At 31.7% G+C, this 20,065-nt stretch overlaps 3 protein-coding genes across 3 annotated transcripts; all 3 read right to left on the reverse strand.

Moving 5' to 3' along the window:
- Nucleotides 1-660: 660 nt before the first annotated feature.
- Nucleotides 661-1,224, reverse strand: LOC136977722 (uncharacterized). Its single transcript, XM_067273273.1, has one exon. The coding sequence runs from the start codon at nucleotides 1,222-1,224 to the stop codon at nucleotides 661-663; it is 564 nt and encodes a 187-aa protein (XP_067129374.1).
- A 12-nt stretch (nucleotides 1,225-1,236) lies between these two features.
- LOC136977723 (uncharacterized) lies at nucleotides 1,237-1,686 on the reverse strand. Its single transcript, XM_067273274.1, has one exon. It carries the CDS (start codon nucleotides 1,684-1,686, stop codon nucleotides 1,237-1,239), a length of 450 nt encoding a protein of 149 aa, XP_067129375.1.
- Nucleotides 1,687-1,787: 101 nt separating this feature from the next.
- LOC136977725 (uncharacterized) lies at nucleotides 1,788-3,514 on the reverse strand. Its single transcript, XM_067273275.1, has 2 exons — nucleotides 2,547-3,514; nucleotides 1,788-2,502 (listed from the first exon to the last, which is right to left on the reverse strand). Exons 1-2 carry the CDS (start codon nucleotides 3,512-3,514, stop codon nucleotides 1,788-1,790), a joined length of 1,683 nt encoding a protein of 560 aa, XP_067129376.1.
- Between the last annotated feature and the right edge of the window lie 16,551 nt (nucleotides 3,515-20,065).

The raw sequence follows: 20,065 nt of genomic DNA on the forward strand, positions 1-20,065 counted from the left end.
TTTATCCGAGCGATGATTGATTTGTTTCATGTGCTCAATTCAAGAAATGTTAAGCAGACTGAGTTGAATGAGCCTTTAAATGTCAACAATTATGATAATGTTTTTGAATAAAGCAAATGAATGTATCTATAACTTGAAAATAGGTCCAGATGGGAAAGGCATACTGCAATCGAATAGGAAAATAGTTTCTTTGGTTTACTTGTTTGTATCAAATCTGTGAAGGTACTGTATGAGATGTTGATTGCCAACAATTCTCTTTCATCAATTTCACTAAAAAATTAAGTCAGAATCGCATTGAAATGTTTTTTTTTACAGTGTCAGTGTTTGTCGATCTTTAATGGACTGTATAAATATGAAGGAAAACACTTGCGGTTTGATAAAAGTTTAATGCGGTTTGCGGGTCGTTATACAAGAACAAGAAGAAAAAAAAACAATATGGCTGACGCCCTTACAAAAAACTCTCGTCTCCAAACGTGTTTTGTGAGAAGAAAAAATTATCATTTTTTCTTCTCACAAAAAATACGGTGGCGCTCGAGGCGGCAACATCCCGGCCCGCGTTGAAGTAATACTTCAATAAACAATGTTAAACATTAAATTTAAATTTAACAATTACAACAGAAATGACGCGTGTAGGTCACCAAAGAGAATCACATTTTCTTTCTAGATGAACGGTAACAGGCACAATTTGGTTATGCTTCTCTTAAAAACACCTTGAGGGGTTTTCACCAGAACAACTCTCACCTTCCCGTCGGGTCCTTTGATAACTTCCTGTATGCGGCCCATCGACCAACTTCCGGGTGGGAGGTTTTCATCCTTTAAGACGACCATTGAGTCTGGTGTTATATTGTCCTTCTCAAATTGCCACTTATGTCGGGCCTGTAGGTTGTTTAGGTAGTCCAATTTCCACTTACGCCATATAACTTGAACAAATTTAGTTAACATTTGCCATTGAGACAAATAGTTATCTGGTTTACTGGTGAGATCTGACTCCGGTAGTCTAGTCAGAGGTCTTCCGATAAGAAAGTGTCCTGGAGTTAGAACTTGGAAGTCGCTTGGATCAGAGGACATAGGAGTGAGCGGTCGGCTATTCAAAATTCCTTCTATCTGTGTGGTGATAGTTATAAATTGCTCTATAGTTAGATGCGAATTACCCACGGTTCTTTTTAGGTGATGTTTAACGGTTGGTGCTACTTGAGACTGCGCTCCACTCCACCATAATTCCATGGATAGTAGATCTTACAGATTTAAACCCCAAGAAACTACATCTGCAAGATTGGAGTGGGAAACTATATGTTTCCAGTGACAGCCTTCAGTAATAGATTGTATCTTTTCCACTTGATTCGCAATAAAAGTCTTCAGGCGATATGTGGGAGTGTTGATCCAAGCGATGGCAATAGCTGAATCTGTGTGTAAGATCACTTCAACTATATCCATTTGCAGACATGAGCGTACCTTTTTGATAAGTTGCGACAGTACAAGACAAGCTGATAGCTCTAACCGAGGGATTGTAATAACCTTAAGAGGAGCAACACGAGATTTACTAGCAATAAGTCGTGTCTTGCCAGTTCCATCTTCCCTTATGCAATGCATGTAAACTACTGCTCCATAAGCTGACTCCAAGGCATCTGCATACCCTAGCAAGACAGCCCTTTGAAGTGGATCTGTTAAAATATATCTTAAGATCATCCAGGGCTTTCAAGGACGATACAAAGTTCACCCAGTCATAGTTAAGGTTTTCTGGTAGGGTATCCTCCCAGTCGAGCTTACTGAGCCACAGCTTCTTGTGCTCATGTGCTCAACATGTTGCACAACTGAGATTGTAGTTTGAGGGCAGCATCGAAATCTTGCTCACCTGACACAATGTCATCCATGTAGACATCTCGTAATATGGTTTTAGAGGCCAGAGGATATCTTGCTGCTTCATCGTAAGCCAACTGCTTAAGGGTTCTCACTGCTAGAAAGGGAGCACTGGCGGTTCCATAAGTCACAGTTTTCAGTCTGTAGGTGAGTGACATCTCTTCTTCCTCGTTCTTCCAAACAATTCTTAAGAGATCTCGTTGCGAGGGCTCAATTAGAATTTGACGAAACATTTTCTGGATATCTCCTGTAAAAGCGTACTTGTATTTTCGAAATCTTGTCATGATCTCGAAAACATCTTCCTTTACTTCACCTTTCAAGAGATGATCATTTAGACTCAGTCCAGAAGTTGTGGGAGCAGATGCGTTGAAGACTACCCTTAACCTTGTAGTGGTTTTGTTTGGTCTAAACACACCGTGATGCGGAAGGTAGTAACATATATTGTATGCTGTCTGATCAGCGGGAGGTTCCTTTCCATGTGGTCCAAGTCCAAATACTCCTTCATGAAGTTCTGATATAACTCCTTTAATTGTTTGTCCCTTGACAGTCTCTTCCACAATTGATTCAATCTCTTCAATGCTAACTTCCTTGACTCTCCCAAGTTTTGTATCTCCTTGGTTGCCATCTGCACAATGTATCTCCCATCTTCATTACGTCTGTGAGTTCTTTGATAATGATCTTCGCAATACTCTTCTTCTTTACTCATCAAACTTGGAGCCTCTGTAAGAGTTTCTATTTGCCAGAACCTTTGTAAACATTTATCGATTGATTCTGACTCTGATATTAGTCCACAATATTGATCTTGATCATTAGAGTCTGTGGACCCAGTTGCGATGTATCCAAAAACTGTGTTGCGAAATGTTAGGTTATTGTTGCACGATAGACGAATTTGATCGTTCTTGACTATTTCAAAAAATGCTTCAGCTCCAATAAGCATGTCAATCTTGCCTGGTGTAGCAAATATTGGATCAGCTAACTGACGGGGTATTTCTGTTTTGCTGACGTGTAGAGAGGAAACCGGAAATAAATCCGTGATCCTTGGCACCACTAAGAACTCTAGCGTCTTAGAAAAGGATCCATTACCATTTATTATTGTAGCAGGCAGCTTAAACTTGACCGAGGTTTTATTTCCGCTTATACTAGAGACTGTGAGATCGATTCTTTCTTGCGGTGTGCCCAGACGACTTGCGAAATCTCTAGTTACGATATTTGACATACTGCCCCATAAGTCCAATACTGCGCGCGCTTGAATGCTGGCTCCAGTAGTATGATTTAAAACCCAAACCATGGCTGTCGAGAGAATTACTGTCTTATTTCCCTTGTCAATACACGATAGTGAGTGAGGTATACTCTCACGAAACTCTATTGCGTCGGGATTAAGATCCTGCTTGGTTGGAATCGGTTTGCTGTCGATCACTGGTGCATTTGAACCAATTATAGCTTGTTTCTCTTGGTGCAGTAATGTATTATGTCGCTTTCGGCATATCTTACAGCAGCTTTTGGAGTTGCAATTTGATAACTTCTGCCGATCACTTAAGCAATTGAAGCAGAGGTTGTTTTTGGCCACAACATCGTTTCTTTGGGAGACTTCCAACTGTAGAAAATAATCACAATTGTAAACAGGATGATTCTGCTTACATAAAATGCAACGAGACATAGAATTGTTACATTTCACAAATAAGTTTCTCGGTTTAACTCTATCTTGATTACACCTTGATTACACCTTGGCTTCACGAACGTGGCCTTATTAATATTTTCTAAAATCTGAGAACGCTTTTCCAAAAATGAAATCAAATTATCTAGCTTAGGAACGTCATTCGAACTAATACTAAACTCGTACTGTTTTAGAGTCTTCTTATCCAGTTTCTGAAGTACAATGTTTAGAATTAAGATATCGGAGAGCTCATTCCTTTCATATCCCAGGACACAATGTCAATTAAGTTCCTCAAACCCTTTGCTGACTCATAAGCTAGTTTTACAGAGTCCAGAATCGCATTAACATGGATTTCTACTATTAATTTCTTGTTTCGCACCTCTCTTGTAACGCTTGAAACAATGAGCAAATGAATCATTTAACGTTTCTAAACTCTTAGCTTCCCCTATGAGAGCAGCTTTCAAATAATGTAGTTTCTGTTCAGCCGATAGTTGCTCGCTTGACGAAATGATATTATCAAATTGCATTTTAAAGTTACTCCATTCTTCATATCTTCCAGAAAATTTCCGTAGAGGAATCTCTGGCAATTTAATATTAGCGGAGTTATTTCGACCTACGGGGGCCTGACTCACCATAACGACGGACGAATCTGCTTCTAATCGTTTAATACGAGACTGGATCTTAAATTTACAACTTATAATTTTGTCCTCATATTCTTCACTATTGACTATCTCAGTGTCATAGTCAGTTGGGCTAGTAATGAGGCCCTCAATCTCCCCGTTTAAGGTTCTCAATGACTCTTCCTTTCGACTAAACTGATCCAATATTTCTAGAAAAGTTTCTGTCTCTATATCGTCGCTTTCAACTAGACTATCGACTTTACTAATTAATTTCGTCACACTAGCTCTTATCGAAACGCGTTTTTTTCCTTAATTTCTCGAGCTAATCCATTTTAAACTGTCTACCACGTGTAACGGACAGATAAATTCCTCCTACCTTGGATAGGTGACTTAATGAAGTTTGAACTCAATCTTATTTGCTTGCGAAATTGTCTCTCATCCGCCTCGACAGACCGATGTTTGTCGATCTTTAATAGACTGTATAAATATGAAGGAAAACACTTGCGGTTTGATAAAAGTTTAATGCGGTTTGCGGGTCGTTATACAAGAACAAGAAGAAAAAAAAACAATATGGCTGACGCCCTTGGCCGTTACAAAAAACTCTCGTCTCCAAACGTTTTTAAATTATCATTTTTTCTTCTCACAAAAAAATACGTTGGCGCTCGAGGCGGCAACAGTCAGAATGCAGGGAAATATCCTACCATTCGTTAAATAGAACAGTGAAAATTAGTTAAATTAGCGAATAATTATCATCCAAACCATCACCAAATGATAAATTTTTAAATTTCGCAAAAGTTGGATTATGCAGGATAAGGCCCTGTGGCCTTATGCTGTTGCACCGTTTGCATCATCCTTCGTCCGGGCCTGGTTACGGATGTTCTCTGTTCCATTTAAGTAAAAATGTGCTTCACACAGCCATGACTACGAAACACCCACTTCCATTCTGGCAGGAAAGTAAATGCAAAGGTCAGTTGGAATCCTCTATTGGCGACAAGTAACTGCTAGCTGTGGGCGATCTTATACAGATAACATGATACAATGCATAAACTTTAGTACTTTCCACACTTTGCCATAGGATATGCTCAATATGCACTCCTGGATCTTGTAACATTATTCATCGACTTTTCAGCAACAACTTCTCAACGAATTGTGAAGTAATAGGTGTGCTCTCTCAACTGTATTGAATTCAAAGATGTCTAGTTTCTTCAAATCGAGAGATTCCGAGAGCTTGATTAATTAATGGTCTTAGACAAAAATTCTTTCAATAGCGAAATTCACGAAGTGCATCAACAACATTGCGAAGCTATTTCATTGTTTTCATAAAACAGCTTCACATGAAATGCTTCCAGGAAGGTTATGGTCATCATAGCTGATAAGAATATCATTTAATAATTGTGACCATTTTTATACCTAGAATTTGGTTGTAACACGTGTGTTTATGCAAAAGAAAACCATCTTTTCGTTGCTTGCAACGTCAAAAGTGCCACAGCGATGAGATTTTGGTACTAATCGATTTTTTACAGAAATATCTTCCGCAAGTCCTAAACTGTTCCATATTAGATTTGGATTGCTATTCATCTTTCCAACATTGTTGAATAGAGATACTTTAATTACAACCATTCGACATTATTTTGTATATTTTATTTCTGTAATTTTTGCAAGTTAGTCCAAGAGTCATTTATCTGAGAATGTAGAATTTTCTGAAGCTTTTGATAATAAGATAACTTTATAGTGAGCGTCGAAGACCTCCCAAACTTTGTACTGTACACATTATAGAAAAATAGTAAAAGACACTAGAAATGTAAAAGTAAAAGAAAAAGAAAATAAATTAGATGTAAGAACATTTCAAGATTTACATAATAGTAAGAAATGAAAAAATTTCACATTTTAATAAAACGTAAACTAACTATGGGAAGATTTTGATGCATAAATTAATTTGTTATAATAGCAAAGTCAAACGGTGTAATTTTGTGCATATTAATGAGATGTTAACGTTTAAAGAAGCGAATGAGCTGCTGCTTGATCTGCATCAGCATAGGAAGCTGTTAACTGAGAAGAAACGTCATATTGTGGACTTACTTGCTAATGAAAGGACTTGAGTAAACAGCTTTAAAAGTTGGTTTTGCACGTTTGAGTGTTTCGAGAATAAAAAATAGTGAGCAGCCATATCATCAAAATTAACTACCTGGAAGGAAGAAGGTATTAGCGAGGTTGCGGCCGAAGTTTTTATCTCTAAAACGTCGACGTCGAGCGTCGAGCGCCGCTTACAAGATAACAAAGCTCGACGTTCAAGTTTTAGAGATGAAAACTTCGGCCGCAAAACCTCGCTATTGAGCACCAAAACAAAAATGTAGTGTGTACGTTTGTTCGATAAAGAGTGGAAGTTGTTACACGTCATCGCAAGTAAAGAGAGAATTGAAAGATGGCTTAGTATTCCTAAGCCATCTTTCAATTTTTTCTTTACTATGCAATGAAAAAATTTCACATTTTAATAAAACGTAAACTAACCATGGGAAGATTATGACGCATAAATTAATTTGTTATAACAGCAAAGTCAAACGGAAGCGAGTTCTTCAACTGTTCGCAGAATCCTAAAAATTAACAATTTGAAAGCTATAGTTAAGTTTAAGAATTCTAAACTTACCAAATCACATAATCGGAAACGTCTTAACTTTACCAAAAGCTATAAAGACTGGACCTTAGAAGATTGGAAGAGAATTGCATAGTGAAAGAAACCAAAATTAATAGGATTGGTTCAGATGATCGAAAATTGGCGAGGATTACATCGATGACGTCTATGACTGAACGAAAAGTACAAACAATATTGAAATTTGGTAATGATAATCTCGTGGTCTGCAGATGTACTGTCTATTTCGAGCTGGAATGCTATGTTCTACACCTAATAGAATGGATAGCCTTAATTACACTAAGATACTTGACAACTATTTGTTGCAATCTGTTGACTATTATCAGATTGACATGCCACGCCATGTCACATTCAGGAGGATATGGCATGGCATGACTTCAGGATCATAACCTTAATCTGTTTTCCTCAATCTCCTTATCTCAATCCAATTGAACACATCTGGCCCCTTCTTAAATTCCGCTTATCTGACTATGTTGCTGTGCCTGAAAGTATTCACCAATTATTGGAACGTGTGCTGGATGAGTAGAACAAAATAACATTGCATGATTGTACTGTATATTACTGTATACTATATATCCGAATACTTGTATTAGTGATTTAGAATGTTGTAAAGAAAGTTATGCTACAGAAGATTTCATCTAGAATAAATTTTATAAAGTTTGTTAGGGAAAACTGCAATGAAACTCTCATTTTAAAATTTACTGTTATTTGGGAAATTACTGAAGTTATTGTTATATCTTTATATATATAAATGAGGATGTTTTGTTTGTTCGCTATGCATGCCTAGGTCGTTTGACCAATTGCTACGCAACTCGGAAGTTACATTCATATACTTCTAACTCAATCATGTCGTACATCTCACACCAAAATATTGATGAATTTCTACATATCCTAACTTATGTGCTAGTATATATATATATATATATATATATGTTTTTGGATGTACACAAAATATTAATTTCTAATATTTAAAAAGATACAATATGATCTGTAGAGCTATTATATTCAGATTTTACATTTATGGGACATCAAAAATATATACAGAAAATTCATTCCATTGCATTGCTTATGTATTAAGGAAAGAAATTTTTAGTTTTCACAAATATTATTTAAGAAATATAATACAAGTTTGCAAACAATGTTATTGTGTTGTGTTTGCAAACAATATTGTGTTTTAATGTTTTTGACCTCGAAAAATCAAATGCTCTAGGCCTTCTTTGATCTCTGAGAAATCTTGCTTGACTAGAGACTATAAGAAATGCCAGATGAATATATTGAGATTACAACAAAAATAAATAATTCATAATACTGAATTTTGAATACTGAAAACATTATATATAAACATTAGTTACTTTTTATGATACTTGTACTAAAATATCTCTATTTCCTTCTAATACTAAACTTCTGATTAAAGATGCGATCGATAAAATAAATATTTCATAAAAAATCTTTTAACATTTTAAATTATTTTCAATTTAATTTAAAGTTGTTAAATGTACATTTACCGATTTATTTTAAGTTCACAAGAAATCCAACAGTACAATTTCTCTCTCTTCCAAAACGAGTTCCTTGACTCCAATTAAATTGCATTTCGTGGGTGTTGCTAAATACCCAATGACATATTTCTCTAGTATCTTTCACAATTACTTTATAAAGTTTGCTTCCCACATGCAAGAATTTTCATAGTTATTTTTCTCTTCTCAACTGCTTTAATTAACTTCTAAGTATTGCACTTAAAAATAGACAAATATTAATAAGCTATGAGTAAACAACTATTAGATATTTTTGAAGTTAAACAATTACTTCGGGTATTTATATCTATTTATCTTTAGAATATTTTCTTTCTAGTATCATAAAGTAATTCTTAGAAGCTACTTATGGGTACAGTACATATTTAAAAATTTTCATTTACACGTGTAAGTATATACAGTAAAATCTCGATTTAGCAATGCAGTTTGATTGTCTCTGAAACTGACACTAAATTGAGTGTGGCGCTAAATTGAAGCAAGCAAAAAAAAAAAAAACTTTATGTAGTAATGAGGTCATAACTTTGCGTTTGAGAATTTGAAAGTCACGTGATTGGACTTCACTACTAACTTTTATATAACTCTTATTGTTTGGTGATCTTTGGTTCAGCGCTTACACTCGATTTAATACTAGATTCAAAGACGAACAAAGGGAGCGTTAAATCGAAGTTTGAGTGTATATGTTTAGGTATGTAGTCTATTAAAATTTTTTAAAGGAATTTGGCAATGAAAAAACATTAATATTAAGAAATAAACAGATTTTTGAATTAATAAATTAATGTTTAAGTTTTTTTCTAAACATTAAAAATAAATATGTATCTTGTATATATTAATTTAATTAGGTAAGCTCAGCGATTTTATAATTAATAAAAATTAAATTTTTATTTACTTATTTTAAAGTTTTAAATATGTATAAAAATATTCACTAAATTACAAAATTAAAAATTAAATTAATTTCATAAAACATATTTAAATTAATGAAGAAATATATTTGTGAATTTTTTCTGTTTGAAGCTTTAAATCTTAATATTTTGATGTAACCGGACCAGAAGTCTGTTAACTAATTATTTTTAAGCGATAAAGCCTATTCAAGGGTCTAGGCTGAAAAAAGGAAAAGAATAAGGAGATGGAAAAGATGATAAGAAAGAGGCGAGAATAAGATGAAAAAGATGATAAGGAAGAAGAGGATAAGATGAGAAAAAAGATTAAAGGAGGAAGAAATATAGAGATTAGAAGATGAAAAGAAAAAGGAGAGAAGGTCTCAGTAGGATGTTGAGCAGATAGGTGAATGAGAAAGTTTAAAAAATATATAAATATATGATATTTGTTTAAAGTTATACTTACATAAAGTAACAGCGTCATTATAAGGATAAAGTGTGACAGCATAGTGAAAGGCCATCTGTTAACAATTATAAAGACTAAATAAGAAATTTAATGAGATAATTTTTTAAATTAATAATAAAAAGTTATAATTATAATATATAAATATTTTTTATTGAATAAGAATAAGTTGAAATAATAAATTAAAAAAATTATTTTAAAATTTAAGAGTGCAATATATTTTCTTCAAATGCTCTTAAATATAGAATAAATCACTTATTATTTTAAAATATAAAATAAAAGCTTTTAAAAATTTGGTTAATGTTACCCTAGGTTCCGAGATGGCGACGGGGGAAATTTTTCCCTACGTTGGAGACTGCGGCGGGGAAAAAATTTTTCCCTCGATTCAAGATGGCCGCGTTTCCGGCCGCCATCTTGAATTTCTCTGCAGACTCCGCGTTAACCGAAATAACCAAAAAAAAAAAAAAAAAAAAGGATATTTTTACTCACTTTTCGATGGTGGTTGCCTACTTCTTCCTACTTTTCTTTTCCTTTCCGATCCATTCTTTTTTCGGTTTTGCCAGCTTGGATACTTTCCTTTTCTCTTGGTGCGGCTCTTTTCTTCCCTGTTCTTTTCGATTCGGCTGCTCTTTTATTCGTCGATTGGCGTTTCCCTCTGTTCGATTTATTACTACGTGGCAATATAAACGACAGAATGCAACCCCAAGAAATGTGGCCAAATTTACTTTTAAATGTTCCTTCAAAGGCAGAAGTCTTCGTTCCGCACTTACTACATCGCAAGAAACAGCTTTCTCTATTACTCCGATGACATAATTTGCATTTAGAATCGCACGGAATGCAAACGGACTCGGTCGGCTGTATGCCTAATTTTACAGCAAATTTCGGAAATCTCAATGTGTTATCGATACGGGGAGGCAAACCTAGCTCCAAAAAGTCGTCTTCCATTAACTTGTAGAAATCACGTGTGGTGCAACTCGACCGAAATTCGTCGTTGAAACTCAAATCGGCAAAACTACTCATTATCGAATAATTGGCAATAAACTAAACGCGGGGAGGTGGTGAGGAAAAAAAATGAAATATCGTAACCAGAAAAATAAACAGCAAATATTCCAATACGCAATTCGTCGCAACACTGCAGTAAACGATTCCAACTGGAAACTAGTCGATTTGCATAAAATTGCATTGAAATGAACAGAAATCACGTCACAGATCGAGCATTTGCATATTCGTTCGTAACACAACTACGAACTTCCCGCCGATATTACTCTCGCACGACGTCACGAAAAGGCTCCCTCTACCGTCGCAAATTTACACACGACCGGCGCCGTTTCGAGGTTACAGGATACTCGGCAACGTCGATCTCAGGGTTGAAACCGAACGGGGAAAAATTCTCAACGGCGTCGACGTCACGACTCTAGGGAAAAAATTTTTCCCCGCCGCAGTCGCCAAGATAGGGAAAAAATTCCCACCGCCGCCATCTCGGAACCTAAGGTAACATTAACCAAAAATTATTTCTAGTTAAAATTATTTATTAAAAAAAGTAGAGAATATTTTATATATTCTCTACTTTTTTAAATAAATAACTGTGTATATTTCGTCATTTTTCCTTTTGAAGTAGGAAAATAGTCGAAGAAAATCTCAAACTTTTATGATGTTATTCAATATGATACTAGACAAGATTTTTGCACATTAAATCTGACGTGTTTCTTGGACTTTGAGATTCTCAAAAAAATAAATAAAATAAAAATTATTAGCTGACAATTTTGTCAATATATTTTTAAAAAATATATAAAATAAATTCGATTTTTTCCTTTTGTATCAGTCTCTTTTTCAAGAATACGTTAAAAAAAATCTAACACATTTATCGTTATGTGTAAATTTATGAAATTTTATACAATTTTTTAAATAATTATAATATTCTTCTGTTACATTACTTTAATATGAAGGTTTGATCAAAAGTTGGTTAATCATTGTAAAGACCAACTTGTCTTTTACAATACTTTATTAGTTATGAACTTTACAAAACTTTGTTCAAAATGATGGTACGTTATCAGTTCTTTGTCAATATTAGAATATTATCAAAAACAATATTAAAAGTCACGAAGAAGGATAAAATTGTCAAAAATTTAATCAAGGCCAGAAAAATCATATTCCTTGCTCATGTAGGGCCTACTAACGTATTACTCATTACAGAAATTTCGGGAATGAAAAATAGAAGATAACAAAACACAAAAAAGGTGAAAGAGAATTACATGGTTTCATTATGTAAAAAATCCAAAAACGAGTTGCCTAACTTTCCTGGCAACATTTAAAACTGCGTGTTGGGCTCCATCTGTTTTGATATTTTATTAAAAAATACTTGAGGATAGGAATGGGTTTTATAAAAAAATGTTAATGCTAATAACGAGTAAAATTGTCATTAAGTCCGACTCTACTCGAGATATGACACGCGACACTCCTTTATCTCTCCACTCCGCCGACCTTTAACCACGAAAATTTAATAGTCTCAATTTCCCTAATACGCAAACCTTGCAGCAAAATTTTAGAAATTTTCGACAAAAAGCACAGGAGTTATTAAGCTTCAAACGGGGTGAAAATCGTGCCCCCCACACAAACTAACATTCACACACGCCAAACAAAAACCCTTAATTTTTTGCCAAATGTCCAAAAATGTAAAAATCTTTAGGGGTTATTTTTTGATCGATTAATTTCCCGGCTCTGTTATATATAGCAGAGATGGAAAATAAAAATGAATTATTCTCTTTTTTTTCTGTTTGTTTAAGATTAGCTGGAAACAGAAGTATGTGACATGAAATAGTAACAAATTTTCTGAACAGATAGGACACAATTGATTGATACGTTTAATATTTATAGATCTAATTAAACTTAAATTTTAAATTCAAATAAATTTATCTCTTATCATTTTGCACGTTGTTCGGTCTTCCTTTCAGTTTGATAACTTCCATTTTCAGATCATCAAGTTACATTTTTCTCTTTCTAACTCTTTTTTTAAAGATTTGTATGAATGTTTATGTTTTGAGATTATTAAATTCTTAAATTAAATTTATTATAATAATTTGTGAAAATTTTTTCTTCACTTTATTTATTTAAATTCATTATATTTATCTTTTCATTAAGATTCTCTACGTAATTCATGATCAATTAAAATACAATTCACCAAGGAGCTTTATAAATAGCCAAGGGATCACATATAGAAAAGTCAAAAATATTTTATTTTCGATTATGAAGGAAATCTTCAAATTTCTCAGAAAAAGAAAGAATTTAAATTTAATAAATAATATTTAAAATATTTAACTCATATCCTTTTCACTTCTTAACACATCATATACAAGGACAATTGCTTTATATAATTATAAATAATATTTTCATTATAATTACTCCAAATTTAGATTAATATAAATCATTTAAAGTGTTTTAATAAAATATTAATTTTTCTATATTATTAACCTGAGTTATTTATTTGATAATTGATTTTTAATGATTCTTAGCCTTTTAAATATTTATGCCCCTTATTAGTTCATCTGACGTTTAATGGCTTTTTCTAATGTCAAAATCGAAAATCTCTTTGCAATCCTTATTAATCAGCATCAACATCGTATGAAAGAATTTTAGGTTTCTAGAAAATTTTTATTTACGGAAGCTTCAGTATAGATCTACAGTGGAACTTTCTACGAATCTCTAGTATTAGCTTACCATAGTACTATGCAACAATGGGTTTACTATTGTAAATATTACTATTGTATTCTTTCACTATGGACTTTTATTAGCATGGTAAAGGCCCATTACGGGTCATTATCACCTAAATTTCTTCCAGATCATGGGCTCCCAGACATATATCCCCAGTTTCTGTGCGAGTGACCATGGGTAGTCATTAATAACTACCAAATAATTCAAGCTTCTAGATGTTTATTTATAAAGAAAATTTAAAACATTTTAACTTAAAGATTAACTTTTTATTAATGCAAAAATAAATAAAATATGAGAATTAAAAGCATTTTGAATCTCTTTTTGATTATTCGTAAAATTTCTTTTTGCTGTACTTTTCAATCATTTTATACTTTCATAAAAATTATAAATTAGAAAATCTTGTTTAAAAACAGTAAAAAATATACTAAACTGAATTCTTCTAATGATTTGTTTGCTAGAAATAATTCATAAACAACATTCAATAACAAAAAAATAATAATAATTTGATACTTGTTAATTGAAGGTGTGTAGTTCAAGTTAAATTAAGCGTAAGAGTATTTATTTATCAAAATTTAGATAAGCTGTATTCTAAATATTAATTTAAAGTATTTTAAAAATAAATCTGTATTTTTTTCAGTTTTTCAAACAGAAAAAAATATTGCTTAAATGTAAATAAATTCATATATAAATAAGAATAAAATAATACATTTATCTAAAATATGTAGTTTAACAAATACTTTTTAAATAAAATTAAAAATTATTTAACAAAAAATATAATATAATTTTATAGAAATCATTAATAAATAAACATTTTTACAATACAATTATCATTTAAAGTTGTTAAAATGTAGAAGAAAAATGAACACAACTTATTGGAATTTGAAGTAAAACAAATAGTCTGCATGTGATTAGATAACAGTAGCATTAATTACAACATCTGCATACGTAAAAGGCAATTGAATTAATGAACAATTTAATTGTTATAAGGTATTGTTTAATAGACGTAGTCCGTTGTCTAAGACTTAATTGCTTTTAAGTGTCCTCTTGCTGCACAATTGCTGAATCTGATATTAGATTGTCAACTGAAACACAGCAAACAAAACATTACACTTAGCAAACTAGACCTACTAAATATACCTTATTAACTTGATACAGTTAATACCGTTATGTGAATAGTTTCGATTTAAGAGATACTAATTATAATCAATTCATAAATATGTAACTACTGTATATACTCTGTATATATGTACTGTAATATATTAAATTTTATGTTATAAAGTTTTAATGATGTCTTGTAGAATATTTTGAAAATTTATTCATTTTTTAAATTGAATTTTACTTTCCCGGCTCTGTTATATATAATAGAGGGGGTATATATATGGAGATCGGTCAAAAAAGGAGCCCAAAGATTTTTACATTTTTGGACTCAGGGGACTTTGAAACGTCAAAAAATGCGAAAGACTTCAGGATTTTTTTTCTGTGTATGGTTGTTTGTATTTGTGTGTTTGTGTGGGGGACACAATTTTGTTCACCCTCTTTGAAGCTTAATAATTCCTGTGCTTTTTGTCTAAAATTTCTGAAATTTTGTAGGGAGGGTTATTTATGAGGGGGATTGATGCTATTAAAGTTTGGTGGTTAAAGATTAAGGGAGTGGTGAGATAGATGGAGTTGTGTATCATATCCCAAGTAGGCTTGGACTTAATGACGATTTTATTCGTTATTAGCATTTACAAGTTTTTATAAAACCCTTTTCTACCCTCCAAATTAAGCCTTTTGCCATTTTATAATAATTAAAAATATAAAGTTTTTAAAATAAAATATAATAGATGACAATTTTAAATGTTGCTGGGAAAGTTAAACAATTCGTTGCTGGATTTTTTTAATTTGCCATTTTATCAATTTTTTTAAGATCAAATTATACAGTTTTATCTAATATTCTGACGAATAATTAAACGTAAATTTTTAAAATAAACTTAATAAAATTAATTCATTTACTGTCATCTTCCTATAAAAATGCATTTTTGTATCACTAATGATACTTTAATCTGACGTTTACGGGCTGCTAATTATAAATTTATTACTACTTTTAATACAGAGTGATCTAAAAATCAGTTTACCATTGTAAAGAATAAATTCTATCTTTCGTAACCATCTGTACTAAAATTTGTACAAGAAAAATACTTTATTGTTTAAGCTGAGTTTATGATTCGTATTTAGAAAGATAATTTAAACATACACAACGATCTACAGTTAATTGACTTTTGAACGACCATTTAGAATGTAAGCTCATTTTTAATTTGATTAAAGTATTCCTATATACAAAGAATATTGTTATTTTAAATTCATTTGAATAAGTGTACCGTAGAGCCAAACATTTAGAGTACATATATTACTTTATACGAGTATTTATTGATAATATAGAAATTTCGAATTAGTGACTTGTGATTCACGGACTACACATTAAACTATTATAAACAATTTTAAGAGGCCATTCTTAAAAATAAATTTCAGTTAATTGGACTTTTGGACTGAATTATATACACATCTTTATTAGATGCAGTTTACTTCATAAATACTATAGCTATCTATTGAGTAAGTAGCGATTTAAATGAGCTCTCTATTTAACTTTCTACATAAATTTTGATTTTTCTCGATTTATCATTTTGTTGAAGCATTATTTAAAAGAATTTTGTAAAAATTGGAAAAGTTTGTTTTTAAATTTCTAATGCTCCCGTCGAGAAAATTTCACTTATATTGAATAAAGAAAGTATAAGAATTGCGTCGTTAATATTATACTTTCCACAACAACACCTTATCTCACAGAGAATTATTTATTAACTTTAACAAACGTTTTCAACCTGTTCTACACGCCTTCTTCAGGTTTTTTAAAATCTATAGAACATTGATAACTTTTCCTTTCGAATATAACAGTTTATAATATTTAAAATATAAAAAAATCTTTGGAATAATGAGCAAATTGAATCCAAAACTATTATTTACTGTACTGGTTTTATAATGCTAGCTTCCTCTCATTCTATCATTGATCCTTCGCTTTACACCATTTCTAGACAAAGCCGTACAATACGCCCTTTCTCAATGTTATACATGGGTTCTTCAAGACGTTTACTAAGGTTTCTGTTTGTGACTCCTATGTATTTTTTTCTCCCAACCTAATTGTTCATTTTTATACGGGATTTTGTATACCTCAGCCAGGTCTTTTTTAACTTTATTCTTATCATTTCTTAAAAAGCTATAAATGGTGGGCGCTCTCTTGAAAACCAATTGGGAGTCTTTGTAGTCCGAAATTTCATTCATAACACTGGTCATGTTCTTGTTATACGTAAACTTAGTTATTTTGCTCTTTCTTGTTATCATTCTCTTTCTATTCTCGTATAACTTTTTATCAATTTTTCAATTACAGTAGTTTTATACCCTAAGGACACCGCCACATTTTAAATTCTATCCAGCTCTTTTATCCTATTGGAGAGCAATACATAAAGGCTTTTCTTATCAATGCTCTAAATGCTGAGAGTTTATAAATGTAGAGGTTATTTGACCAAGAAGAAATGTACAGAGGGTTATACGTGGAGTTTAACGTATACCTTTGTGTTCAAAGATCCTTCGCTAAATATGATGTCAATGTCCAAGAAAGTTATTTGTGTTGGACTTATTTGCTCCATTTTAAGATTCAATCCTTCATTATTTGAGATGACCTCATTCAAAAACTGTTGAATCCGATTTATGTTTCTCCATTATGAAAAGACATCATCTACATACCTCTTGTATGTTAGTCATAAAATGTGTAACAGTATTCTTCTCCAACTTACGGAGAACCAATTTACATAGCAAACCCGAAATTGGGCTTCCCATGGGCACACCTTTTCTTTGCCTGTATATCTGGCCTTCAAAACTGAAAAACGATTGGTAACATATAAGATCAGCTAGTTGTTTCACGTTCTTAGGGAAAGCAGTTATGGTGTTCATTAGCGCCTCATAGCTTGACTATTTTAATTGAAGGGTGTAGGTTTTCAAAATTCATAACCGTTCCAATTTCTTCATCCAATATGGGAGCCCTTAAGAAATATTGAGATTAAAGCAAGAGGTGTTTTTCCAGTCTTTTGACCTTTCTGTCTAATTTTTCGACTATATTTCCTTCTATTCTTTCTCATTCCCTTTTCTCAATGTATTCCTCTAATGCTTTACTATAAAATTGTTTTTTCATCATGACTAAATGTTTACTTTTATTTGCTCTTGTTAAAACTAAATTATTCATTGTTAACCATTATTTCATGTGTTTAACTTCCTTCATTTCAACTTTTTCTTTTTTCTGCATCTGTTTTCTAAAGACTGCCTTCCATCTAAAATAGTCCTTTTTACCTTATGAAGTCTTGTGACTTCTATTTCCATTTCAGATATTGTGTCTTGCAAATATTTGTTATCCAGTGCAAAACTGGAGTCTTTTTCAAGGAGCTTCCTAATGCCTTCTGGTACATTGATGGGGCCCCACAATATAAATGGTATAGATTGCATTGTTATTATTATCATTTTTTGCTTGTTTAGTACAAATCCAGTCCAACTTCTTTTTGTATTTCTTCTTCGAAACAGTTTACACTCGATCCGTTAAATTAACCACACTTAAGTTAATTCTTACCAAATTGTTCGGGTCCTCAAAATGCATTTCATTTCTGGTTTTATAAGCTCATTTAATGCTTTATACTTAATATTCTTAGTACATGGAATGGACTTACATAAGCAAAATCGTTTTATGTTCACCTCAATGCTTTACATTCATCGGGTACATTGATTATATGAATTGACATCGGAAAAATTACATTCTTCTTGCATTCATTCAAGAAATCCATCTTGCAGCTTACCCTTACAATCTGTAGAGATAGTTTTCTTTACTTCCTATAAAGTATAGAAAATTAAGATTGTAAGGATAAGTTGCAAGCTGTCTGAAGATTTTTAATGAAAAATATTCGGGTTTAAATCACACACTTGGCGGTGCGTTCAGTGAAAGAAATTTTGTTCTTTACACATCACAATTCCTTTCACTGTTAATTTAAAGTGCGTATAATGTGATAATAATTTCTTCAAACTGTACATAATTAAATAAATTCTGGAATCATTAGTAATAAAATAAATCTGTAACGAAAGCACCGCCAAATGTATGTTTAAAACCTGAATATTTATCTTAAAAAATATTTGGGCATACCAAAATTGTATTCAATGAAATAATTCTTCACGTCATGATTACGTTTTTCAACGTCGAAACGATTACTTGACGTCCTTGATATCACAACTTTTCATAGAGAAATAATTATAAATATAATAAGTAAACATTGAATGAAGGTATCATACTTAATTTTACTAAAATGTGTTTCGTATATATCCTCGATAAAACGGTGATAATTTGAAAAAGATTGAAATCAAAAGATGCATGCTTGACGGCAGTTTCTATATCTTTAAGGTATGTTTTTTGGGATCATTTATATTATGTTATAAACGAGTTTTATATATTTTTCTCTTGAGATTTGCTATATTTCTAAAGGAAATTTATATATAAACCTTTCTACTAATCATTTAAAATATTTTTATCAATGAGATCTTTGAACGAAATACGAAAAGAAATTTTAAAAAGATTTCGCTTTCTTCTTTCAGAAATTTGTATGCTAAATATTGCTCTCTTGTCCTCAGAGACAGTTGAATTTACTTTATGTAGTACAAGTATATACAGAAATATAATCGACTAGTTAAAAGATGTTCCAGTAGAACATGAGTAAAGAGCATGTCCTTTAATAATCAAAAATAAATAGAAATTCTTCGATAAGTATGCTTCACAAATCATATTGGTTCCCCTTTGCGAATATAATGGATAAGCCGAAACAATGATATCAGACCATTTACTTATTCATTGATTTTCGATAAGTCAATGTGGAGAGGCGAATAAGTTTACCGATCATATTTGCCGAGTTTATTCATATTTCTTTGACGAATATATTAGTTTTTATTGTAATATTTTTAAGTTAAAACGTGTTTTATTTAATATTATTCATTTATTTTTTTTGAAAATTGATAAAGACAATACAGAGAATTGCAATCCTTTCTTTTTCAAAATGTTAAACTTATGTGAAACATACTTAAAATATATTTAAATTTAAAAACAAACTATAAAACCATTAAGTTAAATATAAATGTTTTAAAGTAACTATAGGCTATATGCATATACAGAGTGTCAGTTAACTTTGTTCTTTTTGTGTATGCTAGTTTTAACTGTAAATGTAGATCATATAAAGTGAATTTAGAAAAATGTATTTTACTTTTATAAAATTAATAGTGCATTCCACGTTCGTAAAGTGCTAATGAACGAATCTTTTCTTTAAATCTTTCAATATCTATGAATTACTAAATGCACGATTTTGCATTCCAAACAATATTGTTTAATAATGACGAATAACTTAATTTGCAAACTGTCAAACTCAATCTTGTGTTTACAGGTCATTACTACATCTAATCCTCGTTGTTTGATATGCTTCAGTTTAGCACCACACTCGATTTACTGCCGATTTTAAAGACGAACAAATAGAAGTTTGACTCTACAGTACTTGTATATGAGTCCTCAATAGCATCTCATCTTTAAGAAAACAAGAATTTTAATTTAATTAATTTGAAAATTTTTCGGAAAAATATTTGAAGAATATGAGGAAGTTTC

This window comes from Centruroides vittatus, unplaced genomic scaffold, assembly GCF_030686945.1.
Source record: "Centruroides vittatus isolate TY-2023 unplaced genomic scaffold, ASM3068694v2 contig_474, whole genome shotgun sequence".
Taxonomy (NCBI): domain Eukaryota; kingdom Metazoa; phylum Arthropoda; class Arachnida; order Scorpiones; family Buthidae; genus Centruroides; species Centruroides vittatus.